The 14649-nt window shown below is 42.4% G+C and overlaps 1 protein-coding gene across 1 annotated transcript in view; it reads right to left on the reverse strand.

Annotated features, from left to right (window-relative positions):
• Positions 1–2520: 2520 nt before the first annotated feature.
• LOC126284555 (GAS2-like protein pickled eggs) overlaps positions 2521–14649 on the reverse strand; it is a 789773-nt gene continuing 777644 nt past the window's right edge. The window contains exon 12 of the mRNA XM_049983557.1: positions 2521–2944. Coding sequence (XP_049839514.1) covers positions 2606–2944 — 339 coding nt within the window. The 3' untranslated portion in view covers positions 2521–2605. The remainder of the gene's footprint in view (positions 2945–14649) is intronic.

The following is a 14649-nucleotide window of genomic DNA, read 5'->3' on the forward strand; positions in this document are numbered from 1 at the left end:
AGCGAAATACTGTGGTGTTAACATCAGTCTTTGGGTTCATAACAACTTTGCCTTCCTGCAATTTGTCTAACACATCACATGCTGCAGTGTATCTTAACCATGTGATGAAGACAGTAGTATGCACAATCTTAAATAGTTTAAAGCAGCACACTATAATTGCTAGTTAAAAGTGAGTTTAAAACTGTGTGGGATTATCAATTCGACAGATTACGCTGAGCGATATGCTGCAGCTAGGAGCCCATAAGCACACAAAAGATACTGTATGGTCACTCTATGAAAGATTTATATGGAGGACACTAACCAGACCAGCTGAATCTAAACAAACGGAATAATATCAAGCCGTATCTGCTACAAACTTCAGTTATTCATCAGCTCTGTGTTGAACGTACCATTCCATAAATAGGACATTTTCACAGGCAGTTACATAAAAAATTTCAGCGGCTTTTAACTCTACTTGCACAGATGCAGACATATTAACTCCAGTGGTGGCTGCTATCTTCAGCTGCTAACAACTAGGAAGCAGACAGCACGAGTTGACTTCATTCAGTTTCTGTCAATCGTGCCACTGTCATCAGCTGTCTCCCCGAGACTCTTCATAGAGTGTGTGTGTGGAACTGTGACGGGTCACAAAGTGTCAACCATGTTTTGGAATGGAAAGTATCTGTCATTCACCTATCCTCAAAAATCTCACCATTGCTATGTTAGCTAGAAGAAGTGGCTTTACTGCACAGAGGGAAAGTGTTAGTGCTAACTTCGCTGGAAACGTTTTTTTCGCTATGCTATGTTTGTCATACATTGAACCCCAGTGTAAACAATAGCACCCTCAGCGGGTGCACTGAATTCCACTGGACATTTTAACGCCGCTGGAAACAGAGCCTACTTTTGTATTGGGAATTTTGTTATTCTAGAGTAAGGGATGCTAAAGTACTGGAAGTCTTCCTTGTGTTTGAGAATGACACTGTCTAATGACCAGCCTATGTGGTTCTCATTTAAAATCTCATTTGGCAGTCACTTTGAGTCCCACTGGTGGTATGCATGTAGTATTGTCATTCATATATGTTTTCAAAACGGGAAAATGTGGAAAATCGTCACAAAATGGAGAGTAAAAGACAATTCGTGTTTCTAAATTGTACTGAATGCCAGAATGAGATTTTCACCCTGCAGTGGAGTGTGTGCTGATACGAAACTTACTGGCAGATTAAAACTGTGCCGGACCGAGACTCGAACTCGGGACCTTTGCCTTTCGCGGGCAAGTGCTCTATCATTTGAGCTACCCAAGTACGACTCACGCCCCGTCCTCACAGATTTACTCCTGCCAGGAAGTTTCGTACTGAATGCCGTTTGAAGTTATATTGCAATTTGTTCGACGACTGTCAGGATACGTCGATGCAGGCTAGTCCATATCATTCGCAGGTGGCACTAACTGGTGGAGAGGTAGAGAGGGCAGCACAGGTGCAGGTCTAGTCAGAAGACACATGAATGGTGAATTACGGGCACCAGTGCCTCAACGTGGACCTGGCGTTACGCAGACTTATCCCTAAGTACCTCCACGGTTTCAGAACACTAGTGCACAAAAACTGCAGTGGAACCAGAAACTTGACACATATCAGTGGATAGAGCGTCTAAAAACGTTTCGATTCGTAACACACACTGTGGAGTAATTGCCAATTGCACCACCAAGGGTCAGACACGTCGGAACATGCAGGCAAACCGTCCGGTCACATTGACGCGGGCGCAGATAGGCAACCCAGTGAGCATATTTCCAAAGCGGGAAGAAGTTGTTACGCCTTCCCAGGCAGCGGCGCCTGTAACTTCAACGAACTGTACGCACGTACTGGTGTTTTCGGCGTTATAAATGTCGCACATACTCAGTTCGTGTGATGAAACTGACGAACTTCATCTTTCCACTGTTACGCAGCTATTTGCTGTACGTCTTGTAGTGTATTAAAAAACTAAAAACCCGCCTCGATTGTGAAAAAAGCACCTAGAAGTGTTAACCCAGGTTTCGGCGTAGATAACTACACCTTCGTCAGAACAACAATAAAACCCAGGCGTACCTAAGAAGACCTCTGCCAATGATTAAAAGAACACCGTAGCTATACGTTTATAAACGAACACATTGACAAAGGTCTTCTTAGGCGCTTGTGGGTTTTATTGTTGTTCTGAAGAAGGTGTAGTTATCTATACCGAAACCTGGGTTAACACTTAACACTAAGTGCTTTTTTTCGCAATCGAGGCGGGTTTTTAGTTTTATTAATGTATTAACCAACGCGCTGCGATGTTGAAGATTCGTCTTGTAGTTCTATTGTACTCATCTTCTGAAGCCTTAGAGGTACGAGTGAATAACTGTGTCGACGACGGAGAGTGGTTTAGCTTCTGCAGCAACATATGTGGACGAATAAATAAGACTATATGGAGTTGCGAGTGAAACTTACGACGAACAGACTACAGTGGCAAGAGCTAGGTGTATGTACGAGCTGTCGTAGCACCCTCAGCAGTGAGGCAGTGAGGGGACAGGGGTGGACACGGGGGACGGGGCCAGGCGCGGCCTCCCTCAGCGAGCGGCTTTGGCGCTGGCGCGGCGGCGCAGCACGTCCGTCGGCAGTCAGCTGTCGAGCTGGCGGCTTCCGTAGGAGACGAGCGGAAGCGGCAGCTGGAGCGGCAGCGGCGCCGGGATGCGGCTGCCCTTGGAGTCCTTGCGCGGGCTGGGCCCCACGGCCGCCCCCAGGTCGCCCCCGCACACGGAGGCGGCGCGGCGCGGGAGGCTGCCGTTGCCGTGCACCCACGCCGACGTCAGGTCCAGCTCCTCGGAGGGCGGCCGCGCGGCGCCGGCGTCCGCGTCGGCGTCGGCGGCGTCGCCCACCAGGTCGGCGTACTGCCGGATGATCTGGCGCATCTTGTTCAGCACCGTCACGTCGTTGTCCAGCTCCTTGACGGACAGCACCTGCCGGCAGCGGTACAACGTGAAACGGCGCGAAAGGCAACTGCGAGCTGCGACAAAATACGCGTAATATACAGGGTTGACAATGTTGACTGTAATACTCTCTTTCTAATTCTAAAGGTGGCTGTTGTTGTTGTGATCTTCGGCCCTGAGACTGGTTTGATGTAGCTCTCCATGCTACTCTATCCTGTGCAAGCTTCTTCATCTCCCAGTACCTACTGCAGCCTAAAGCCTTCTGAATCTGCTTGGTGTATTCATCTCTCACTCTACGATTTTTACCCTCCACGCTGCCCTAAACTGGTGATCCCTTGATGGCTCAGAACGTGTCCTACCAATCGATCCCTTCCTCTAGTCAAGCTGTGCCACAAACTTCTGCCCAGTTCTACTCAAAACCTCCTCATAATTTATGTGATCTACCGATCTAATCTTCAGCACTCTTCTGTAGCACCACATTTTGAAAGCTTCTATTCTCTTCTTGTCCAAACTATTTATCGTCCATGTTTCACTTACATACATGGCTACACTCCATACAAGTACCTTCAGAAACGACTTCCTGACACTTAAATCTATACTCGATATTAACAAATTTCTCTTCTTCAGAAACGCCTTCCTTGCCATTGCCAGTCTAGATTTTATATCCTCTCTACTTCGACCATCATCAGTTCTTTTGCTCCCCAAACAGCAAAACTCATTTACTACTTTAGGTGTCTCATTTCCTAATGTAATTCCCTCACCATCACCCTACTTCATTCGACTAAATTCCATTATCCTCGTTTTGCTTTTGTTGAGGCAGGGGTCACAAATACAGAGAGCGAAAAGTTATTTACAATTTGTACAGAAACCAGATGGTATTAAAAGAGTCGATCGACATGAAAGGGAAGCAGTGGTTGAGAAGGGATTGAGACAGGGTTCTAGCCTATTAAAATCCATGGGGAAGAAATTAAAACTTTAAGATTTGCCGACAGCATTGTAATTCTGTCCAGAGACAGCAAAGGAGCTGGAAGAGCAGCTCAACGGAATGGGCAGTGTTTTGAAAGGAGGATATAAGATGAACATCAACAAAAGCAAAACGAGGAAAGTGGAATGTAGTCGAAATAAATCAGGTGATAATGAGGAAATTAGATTAGAATATGAGACACTTAGAGTAGTAAATGAATTTTGTTGTTTGGGGAGTAAAATAAATGATGATGGTCGAAGTAGAGAGGATATAAAGTGTAGACTGGCTCTGCTAAGGAAACCGTTTCTGAAGAATAGAAATTTGTTAACAATGAATGTAGACTTATGTATCAGGAAGTCTTTTCTGAAAGTATTTGTATCGACTGTAGCCGTGTATGGAAGTGAAACATGGGCAGGTTTAGACGCGAATAGAAGCTTTCGAAATGTGGTGCTACAGAAGAATGCTGAAGATCAGATGGGTAGATCACGTAACAAATGGAAAGGTACTGAACAAAATTTGGGGAAGAGGAATTTGTGGTTTAACTTCACTAGAAGAAAGTTAAAATGAATAAACACTATGAGACTATACATCTCAGGTCATCAGTCCCCTATACTTAGAACTACTTAAACCTAAGTAACCTAAGGACATCACACACATCCATGCCCGAGGCACGATTCGAACCTACTACCGTAGCAGAAGCACAGTTCCGGACTGAAGCGCCCAGAACCGATCGGCGGCCACAGCGGCCGGCCTAGAAGAAGGTATCGGTACTTAGGAGACCTTCTAAGGCGTCAAGGGATCACCGGAGGGAAGCGTGGAGGGTAAAATCGTACAGGAAGACCAAGAGATGAATACACTGAGCAGATTCAGAAGGACGTAGGTTGCAGTATTTATTCGGAAACACAAAGAGGCTTGCACAGGATAGAGTATCATGGAGAGCTGCATCAAACCAGTCTCTGGACTGAAGGCCACAACAACAACATTCTAAATGATGGACCCACTATCAAAATATCGTATGCATTCGAGCAAAAATCCAACATGAACAAGCTTTGTGCTAAAGAAAAGAGGAAGTTCCAAACTTTTTTCACACTGTTTGATATCAATTTAATGGTTCTCTCTTTCTGAATTTACACGTGGTTGGCCCTGCCCTGGTCTTCGGGATACAGTCTCGGTCTCTATAGACTGTCACCACATCCCAGAAACCACAGGACGATTCACATTAAGCCATTAGGCCAAATCAGTTTGCGACTGTGCTGCTTCCTTTCTTTCTGTGGCCCTCCACCGCAAAGAGTCTGGAAGCCATCTTCTCTGTAACATACTGCAAGGCCTGTGACTGTGTAAACAGCGATTATGGTGTGGGGCTACCCGGAAAACACTACCTCGTTTCACAGATGCCCTGCCGTCATTGTTGGCATGGTTGTCCGTTGACCTCAAAAACACGATCGTACGGATATCTGTTGACGGTTTGTATGATTATGTCGTGAACCAGACAATGCTTTTATTTTAGATACGAGTCTAGGAATACGATTTATGGAAAGAACATCTCAGTTACTCACCCATTATGTCAATAGAACTGGGGAGTACTATTACAGCATAAAAACATCAATTAAATATGTAGGATGGTGTTAAATGAACCACCTTATAAAATGTTGAGGAGTAGGATTAAAATTTAGAATGAAACGTGATACCCTCCATGCAGCTGCGGAAACATAGCAGACAGTACGTACGTCACAATGCGAGACCTACGGAGTAGCTCCCACTCTGTGCACACTCCAGCTTAGCTGCCGCTGTTCATCCACGTGGTATGCCTATGCTAACCGTGCGAGCGACTGTGTCGTTAGACTGGCGTAGTTTCGATCATTTTCGGCAACTTCTGCCAAGCTGTGCAAAGTTTGTTCATCCCTTCTTTCCCGTACACAACAGCCGCGTGAAGGGCATGTGAATCAGGCATGTGCTTATGGTGGTTGAAATCATGTACAGCCAATGAGAATGCAGAGTCTACATAACCTACCAGACAAATATCCTCCAGCATTCTTTAAAATCGTAAAATTCGAAGTTAAACACTGAACTTTAAATTCTCAGTCATCACTTCATCTGTTCTACGTTATTTTAGGCATCATTCAAAGATGTGTCAATTGTTTCTCTAACATATTTAATTCCTTACTTGCACACAGCATTTCACAGTTTTTTGAGCCTTTTTTACTTCAGAATTTGGTAATTAAATATCACACCAATGTAACTTTTTATGCGCAAAATAGCTGGCTTTAAAGAGATGAAGTTTTTAACACTTCATTTGCATAGCTAGCAGTAGGTGCTCGAGAAACATTTCAATTTTCCCTCACATCAATAATTATCCCGCTTAATTTCAAGCAATTAAATCCCTTTGTCGAAAACTAGACATAACCCTCGTTCGTTTGATACTCATTTGTTCGCTTCCCACTCTACGGTAGGGTATGAAAACTCGGAAAAAGTCCATTCTTTAATTTATAGGAAGTCTTGTTTTCCCTCAGCTCAAACATGTGAAGAAAAAGGTGGAAAGTAATGAGGACCAGCAAAAATAGACTAACAATAAACTTAGGATCGAACGTGAGACACATGAAGTAGACAAGAAGGAATTCATCTAGCTTGGAAGCAACATAACACACGATTGACAAAGTAAGGGGGACACCAGCACAGGCAAAGAGCGAACTCCTGCCCAAAAGGAGTCTGCCTACAATCAAACACTGGCATTAATGTGAGAAATACATTTCCAAGCATGTATGTCTGAAGCAAAGCATTGTTCGGTAGTAAATACTGGGCTGTAGGAAAATCGAAAACGAAGATAATAGGATTTTTTGAGATGTAGTGCAACAGACGAATGTTGAAAATTACGAGGACTGATAAAATTAAAAATGGGGTTGTTCTTCGAAGAATCGACGAGCGAGGAAAGGCACAAATGGAAGACAATGACAATCAGAATGTGTAGGATGAGGTGTTGAGACATCGGAAATAATATCAGTGGTGCTAGAGGGAGCTGTACAGGGTACAGACTGTAGGGGAGACAAGAGACTGGAACATGTTTAGCAAAATAACTAGGGGTGCTGGGTGTGAGTGCTCGACAGAGATGGAGAGGTTGGTCAAGCGAGGAAGCGGGGGTGGGCACCCTCAGAAGACTAACGACTACACCGAAAGATTCGTCCATTAAATGTGAGTCAGATGTCTTCCTTCCCCATATTCAGGATCCACCTCAAATCTCTCAGGACAGATACCCTATTTAGTTGAAGGCTGCGATACTTTCACTATCTAATTGCTGACCGGACGGTCTCTGTGTAGTTTCCTAACGATGGCTTCCATTTCCATACAACTGCGTCGTCCTAGAATAGCCTCGTACGCCTACCAACGTTAGCTCATCTACATCTACATGGATACTCTGCAAATCACATTTAAGTGCCTGACAGAGGGTTCATCGAACCACCTTCACAATTCTGTATTATTGCAGTCTCGTATAGCGCGCAGAAAGACACCTGTATCTTTCCGTACGAGCTCTGATTTCCCTTATTTTATCTTGGTGATCGTTCCTCCCCATTTACGTCGGTGTCAACAAAATATTTACGCATTCGGAGAAGAAAGTTGGTGATTGGAATTTCGTGAGAAGATTCCGTCGAAACGAAAAACGCCTTTCTTCTAATGATGTCCAGCCCAAATCCTGTATCATTTCTGTGACACTCTGCTCCGTATTTCGCGATAATACAAGACGTGCTGCCTTTCTTTGAACTTCTTCGATGTACTCTGTCAGTCCTGTTTTGTAAGGATCCCACACCGCGCAGCAGTATTTAAAAGAGGACGGACACGCGTAGTGTAGGCAGTCTGCTTAGTAGGTCTGTTACATTTTCTAAGTGTCCTGCCAATAAAACGTAGTCTTTAGTTAGCGTTCCCCACAACATTTTTTTATGTGTTCCTTACAATTTAAGTTATTCGTAATTGTAATACTTAGGTATTTAGTTGAGTTTACGGCTTTTAGATTAGACTGATTTATCGTGTAACAAAAGTTTAACAAGTTCCTTTTAGCACTCATGTGGATGACCTCACACTTTTCGTTATTTAAGGTCAACTGCCACTTTTCGCAACATTCCGATATTTGTTCTAAATAGTTTTGCAATTTGTTTTGATCTTCTGATGACTTTATTAGTCGATGAACGACAGTGTCATCTACAAACAACCGAAGACGGCTGCTCAGATTGTCTCCCAAATCGTTTATATTGATAAGGAACAGCAAAGGGCCTATAACACTAGATTAGATTAATACTTGTTCCATAGATCATGAATACGACACTTCGTAATGATCTGGAACGTGTCAGGTTAATGAAAGATGACTGTACAAGATATTACATTACACAAAATATTGCATGACACTAATGCTTAAGTTAGTTTTTTTCCCTCCCTTAATTTATATCTAAAAATTCAGCCAATGAGTAGAAGGAGTTGTCATCTAGAAATTCTTTTAATTTATTTTTAAATGTTGGTTGACTATCTGTCAGGCTTTTGATGCTGTTTGGTAGGTGACCAAAGACTTTTGTGGCAGCATAATTTACCCCCTTCTGTGCCAAAGTCAGATTTAACCCTGCATAGTGAAGATCATCCTTTCTCCTGGTGTTATAGCTATGCACACTGCTATTACTTTTGAACGGGGCTGGATTATTAACAACAAATTTCATAAGTGAATATATATACTGTGAGGTTACTGTGAGGATCCCTAGATCCTTAAATAGATGTCTGCAGGATGACCGTGGGTGGTCTCCAGCAATTATTCTGATTACACGTTTTTGAGCAATGAATACTTTTCTACTCAACGATGAATTACCCCAGAATATGATACCATACGAAAGCAGTGAATGAAAGTAGGCATAGTAAGCTAATTTACTGAGATTCTTATCACCAAAATTTGCAATAACCCTAATAGCATACGTAGCCGAACTCAGACGTTTCAGCAGACCATCAATGTGTTGCTTCCAGTTTAACCTCTCATCAATGGACACACCTAAAAATTTTGAAAATTCTACCTTAGCTACAGACTTCTGTTCGAAGTCTATATTTATTACTGGAGTTGTGCCATTTACTGTACGGAACTGTATAATACTGTGTTTTATCAAAATTTAAAGAGAGTCCGTTTGCTGAGAACCACTTAATAATTTTGTGAAAAACATCATTTACAATTACATCACTTAGTTCTTGGTTTTTGGATGTTATTACTATACTTGTATCATCAGCAAAAAGAACTAACTTTGCATCTTCATCAATATGGAATGGTAAGTCATTAATGTATATCAAGAACAGTAAAGGACCTAAGACCGAACCCTGTGGGACCCCGTGTTTGATAGCCCCCCAGTTTGAGGAATCAGCTGTTGTATTAACATTACATGAACCACTTATTTCAACTTTCTGCATTCTTCCAGTTAAGTATGAATTAAACCATTTGTGCACTGCCCCCCTCAAAACCATAATGATTTAGCTTATCTAAAAGAATTCCATGATTTACACAGTCAAAGGCCTTTGAGAGATCATAAAAAATACCAATGGGTGATGTCCAGTTATTCAGAGCATTTAATATTTGATCAGTGAAAGCGTATATAGCATTTTCTGTTGAAAAGCCTTTCTGAAAACCAAACTGACATTTTGTTAGTACTTTATTTTTACATATATGGGAGGCAACTCTTGAATACATTACTTTCTCAAAAACTTTTGATAGAGCTGTCAGAAGAGAGACTGGATGATAGTTGTTGACATCCGACGTATCCACCTTTTTATGCAATGGTTTTACAATGGCATATTTCAGTCTATCGGTGAAAACACCCTGTTCCAAAGAGGTATTACATACGTGGCTGAGAATCCTACTTATCTGTGGGGAACAAGCTTTAAGTATCTTGCTGGAAATGCCATCAATTCTGTAAGAGCTTTTACTTTTCAGTGAGTTTATTATTTTTCTGATTTCAGAGGGAGAGGTTCGTGGAAATATAGTTGTTTCAAACTGCACAGGTATGGCCTCTTCTATTAGAAGCCTTGCCTCTTCTAGTGAAGATCTAGATCCTACTTTCTCCACAACATTTAAAAAATGATTATTGAAAATATTTCCAATTTCAGATTGTTTGTTAGTACACTTGTCATTCAGTTTTATGGCACTAAAGTCTTCTTGTGCTCTTGGTTGCCCTGTTTCCCTTTCAATAATATTCCAAATTGCTTTAATTTTATTATCAGAGTTACTGATCTCAGACATGATACACATGCTTCTGGACTTTTTAATAACTTTTCATAGTACCGCACAATAGTTTTTATAATACTGAACAATTTCGGGGTCAGTACTCCCTCTTGCTGTTAGATACAGTTCTCTTTTACGGTTGCAAGATATTCTTATTCCTTTAGTTAGCCAAGGTTTTTTATATGTTTTCTTGGAATTATGTTTCACTGTTTTCTTGGGAAAACAATTTTCAAATACCCTTAAAAATGTATCGTGAAATAAGTTATATTTCAAGTTTGCATCGGGTTCCATATACACTTCATCCCAGTCTAGCTCCTTTAGTCTTTCCCTAAAGTTTGCAGTATTTATATTGTTAATTGAACGCACTGCTTTGAAATTCTGATTTGATATACTGCATGGAGCTATGCCAGTACTGTAACTAGCTGTGCACCATGATCTGAGAGACCATTCTCAACAGGATAAGCATTTATGTCCTTAAACTTGTCTTGGTGTATAAAAAAGTTATCTATCAATGTCCTGCTGTTCTTTGTTATCCGAGTAGGAAAATCAATGACAGAGCTCAAATTGAAAGAACTGAGTAATACTACAAGGTCATTCTTCCTATCACACTCTTTCAGGGAACGTCAGAAATCACTTCTGTATTACTCGATGACTTTTCATCAATTACTACGAACTGTGACCTCTCTGACAGGAAATCACCGCTCCAGTCACATAACTGAGACGATATTCCATAAGCACACAATTTCACTACGAGCCGCTCGTGTGGTACAGTGTCAAAAGCCTTCCGGTAATCCAGAAATACGCAATCGATCTGAAATCCCTTGTCAATAGCACTCAGCACTGTGAATGAAAAGCTAGTTGTGTTTCAGTAGAACGATATTTTCTAAGCCCATGTTGACTGTGTGTCAATAGACCGTTTTCTTCGAGGTAATTCATTATGTTCGAACACAATATATGTTCTAAAATCCTGCTGCATATCGACGTTAACGATATGGGCCCGTAATTTAGTGGATTACTCCTACTACCTTTCTTGAATATTGGTGTGAACTGTGCAACTTTCCAGTTTTGGGTACGGTTGTATATGATCGTTAAGTATGGAGCAAATGCATCAGCATACTCCGAAAGGAACCTAATTGCTATACAGTGTAAACCGGAAGACTTGCTGCCATTTACAAGCACAGGACACGAAAAAAAGGAGTCAACCCCAGGAGACGTCACGCTAATATCGAGACACCACCTCCGGCACTGATAATGTCCTCAGTCCTACGACGACGCCAGTCTGCACGTGAAGCAATTCGTCGGTAATCAGATCCTGTACAGATTTTGATTCTAGGATGTTCATTGCCACATTTCACACGCGGTTCCAAATGATCAGGGACTTACTACGGGGCTAAGAGTGGGTGTCTTAGCAGGCCTGTCGTGGCGCCCGACTGCTCATCAGCCTAGGCCCCCCGTCGTCTGAGAAGACGGCATACTCATCACGAAGGGCAACAACAGCTCACCGACAACATTGAAATAAACATACTGTTTCATGTTAATGGTAACCCGAATGTGAGAGCCCAAGCTTTTTACGAAAAACACCTCCAACACATCCCACAACTATTTCTGGCCTGACCTGCACACCACGCGCGCTGAGGTTTGAACGCACGTCGGGGTGCCCGACGGACTGCTTTATTTGGAAACAGGCAGCCGCTGTCAGCAATGGCCTTTTGCGTTATATCCCACTGCGCTGTACGCAGTTCTTTTCGCAATGCTCGCTGGAAAACTGGTCGGGACGTATGTGCACTAGACGACGGCAGCAGTTACTACCGCGTCCGTGGATTTGGATCTAGTTCTTACGCTGTATTACATGGCCCCGGGCAGACCGTTGGAAAGGCTGCGTTGATACGCCAACGAATCAAAGAACTTCATTCCCGGTGTAGACACGGGCTATCCGAACACTACATCTCCTTTATGGCATTCCGTCACGCCTCCAGTTCTACGGCAGTCACTCCAAGTAACCGGCTCCCACATTGCAAGAACTCCGAACTTGTACTAAATCTCCAGAAATGTCTCAGTTTACCCAATGAGTCCGCAGAGGATGGTATAAGAGGCGTACAGTATGACTGGTGTACTTTCCCATACGAGTTTCGCGGAGATTAAGACAGTACGTCCTTGGATTATCTCGTCATGTAAGATTATTTCTACCTGTTCTTCCGAGAGGTTTGTGTCTGTAGCGGAAGTAGCATCAGCGCCATCTGGTTCTCTGTAAAGTGCAATTCTACTACTCTCAGTAGCAACAACGTTCAAAAGGGATTCTATCGTGATCTATTTACTTACTAACGACCGTAAACTGATAATATCGACAAAATTAATAATGATTAACTGAAAACTATCAATTTCCTGATAACAGAATTAGAACGGAACCACACCATAGGCGACGGACGACCGTGGCGCGCAGCCTCTACCTCCGTTAGCTTAGCCATTACTCACTTGTTCATTAAGATGAGCGATTTTTGGCGTTGTAATATTGTTGTACGAAAGTGCTTACGACCTGTAGGCTTCTCGCAATATCTGCATCCGGAAAAGGGACTTCTATAAGTAATTATTTTTTAAACAAGATTATTTGCTTCGCGCCAGAATAACTATAGTTGGTAACGTCCGTGTCATAGGCAGATATAAAATTTCTCAACGCACTCTTGGCACACGCGCATTCTTAATTTGATCTGATATTTTGACTGTGCTTTAGTCGTGACTTGAACTATTACTGTAACGACGCCGTTGTTTCATTTCTGTGACAGTGTCGTTTTACTTCCGCACACACGTCATCCACATCATCTCACAGGCGGATATTATTGTAAAGTAAGAATTTTCCTCCGTCTGATGGACGAATATTACTTTAAACGAGTACGTTCTATATATGATGTGCTCCCTACTTTACAAATATCTCTTCCTTTATAGATGAGTACTGGTTGGTGGATACCTGGTGTGTTACGTGAAGCGAAAGAGTGGTGCAGATGGCTTCAGAGCAGTTCGAGGACAGCGATGATGATTATCATTTAGACGATTCCTACGTTCCTCAACATCACCTGTCAAATTCACACCACGACAGTGATTCTGAGGTAGATGTGATGTTCTCAACTCGTCCGACAATGAACAAGTCAGCGATGCCACTGTTCAGAACAGGACAAAATGACATCGAAACTGATATGTTACAATGGCAAAATGAAGTTTTTCCACTTGGAGTTCCTGAGCGCCCATTTGTGGCGCTAAGACACCACACAGAAATATCATAAAAATTAGATTGTCGTCATGGTTAGTCCCTGTTAGTCAGTTACGTAACGATCCAGGACCAGAAGAAATATGGCGTATGTTTTTCAACAGTGAGATTTTCGATGAGACTGTAGTTCTTACCAACTCAAAACTGCAAGTCGTAAGGAATAAATCATTCTTCCTCTTCCAGTTATAAAGCTACAGACAAAACTGAAATTGAGGCGCTGATTGGTTTGGTGGTTCTATGTTTCATTTTCAAGTCTGATGTAAAAACACTGGTATCACGTTTTGCAAACGACTCTACCGAACGTCCCATTTTTCGTGAAACCATGTCTCCAAAACGATGTGAAGTTTTACTGGTGGCTCTCAGATTTGATGATGCATCTACTCGCAAACAAAGGAAAAGAGATGATGCTGCGGCGGCTATGTCCAACATTTTCAACATCTCTATTCGTGTCAGAAGGTATACTCCGTTCGAACTCATGCTTGTGTTGATGAGACTCTACTCCCATTTTGAGACAGATGCCGATCCAGAATACATGTGCCCAAGGAACCTGCTGAATATAGCATAAAGGTCATGTGCCCCAAGGATGCACAGTCATCATATTTATACAGAGTGTAACAAAAGTGTACTGCACAAATTGCAGGACACATTCTTCACACATAGATGAAGAAATTATTGTACATGAACATGGGTCTGAAAACGCTTTGTTTTCATGTTACAGCTCATTTTCTCCAACTAATTAATAATGGGAAACACACAAGAACAGAATGCACCAGCATACCATATGTTACTCCTTCTCACAGGAGATGTTCAATATGTCCTCCACGGACACTGATAGAGGCGTCACCCCACTGTCGTAGAGAATCTCGGCTGCTCTAATGTATCCCTGGATTATTGCATAAGGCTTTGCAGCCTTCCATAATAAGGGCATGGATTATCTGAACACCTTATACTCTGATTCTATGTACCAGAGCTTTCAAATGCGCACATACCCTCCTGCCCACAAATAAAATCCTAGTGGGTTTAGGTCCGGAGATCGTGGAGGCTAGGCAATTAGTCCATTTATACCTAACCATCTGTCACCGAATCTGATATTTATAAGCCAATGGACAGTGACAGTGAAATGAGGAGGTGCTCCATCGTGCAGGAGGTACATGTTTTGTCACACAGTTAAAGGCACATCTACAACAGATCAGGTAGAACGTTCTCTACGAAACTATAATAACTTTTCAGTTGAAACTTCCGGGCTCAGAGGCCAAGTATATATTGGAACAATGAATAGA

This window comes from Schistocerca gregaria, chromosome 8 (genome assembly GCF_023897955.1).
Source record: "Schistocerca gregaria isolate iqSchGreg1 chromosome 8, iqSchGreg1.2, whole genome shotgun sequence".
NCBI classification, from domain to species: Eukaryota; Metazoa; Arthropoda; class Insecta; order Orthoptera; family Acrididae; genus Schistocerca; species Schistocerca gregaria.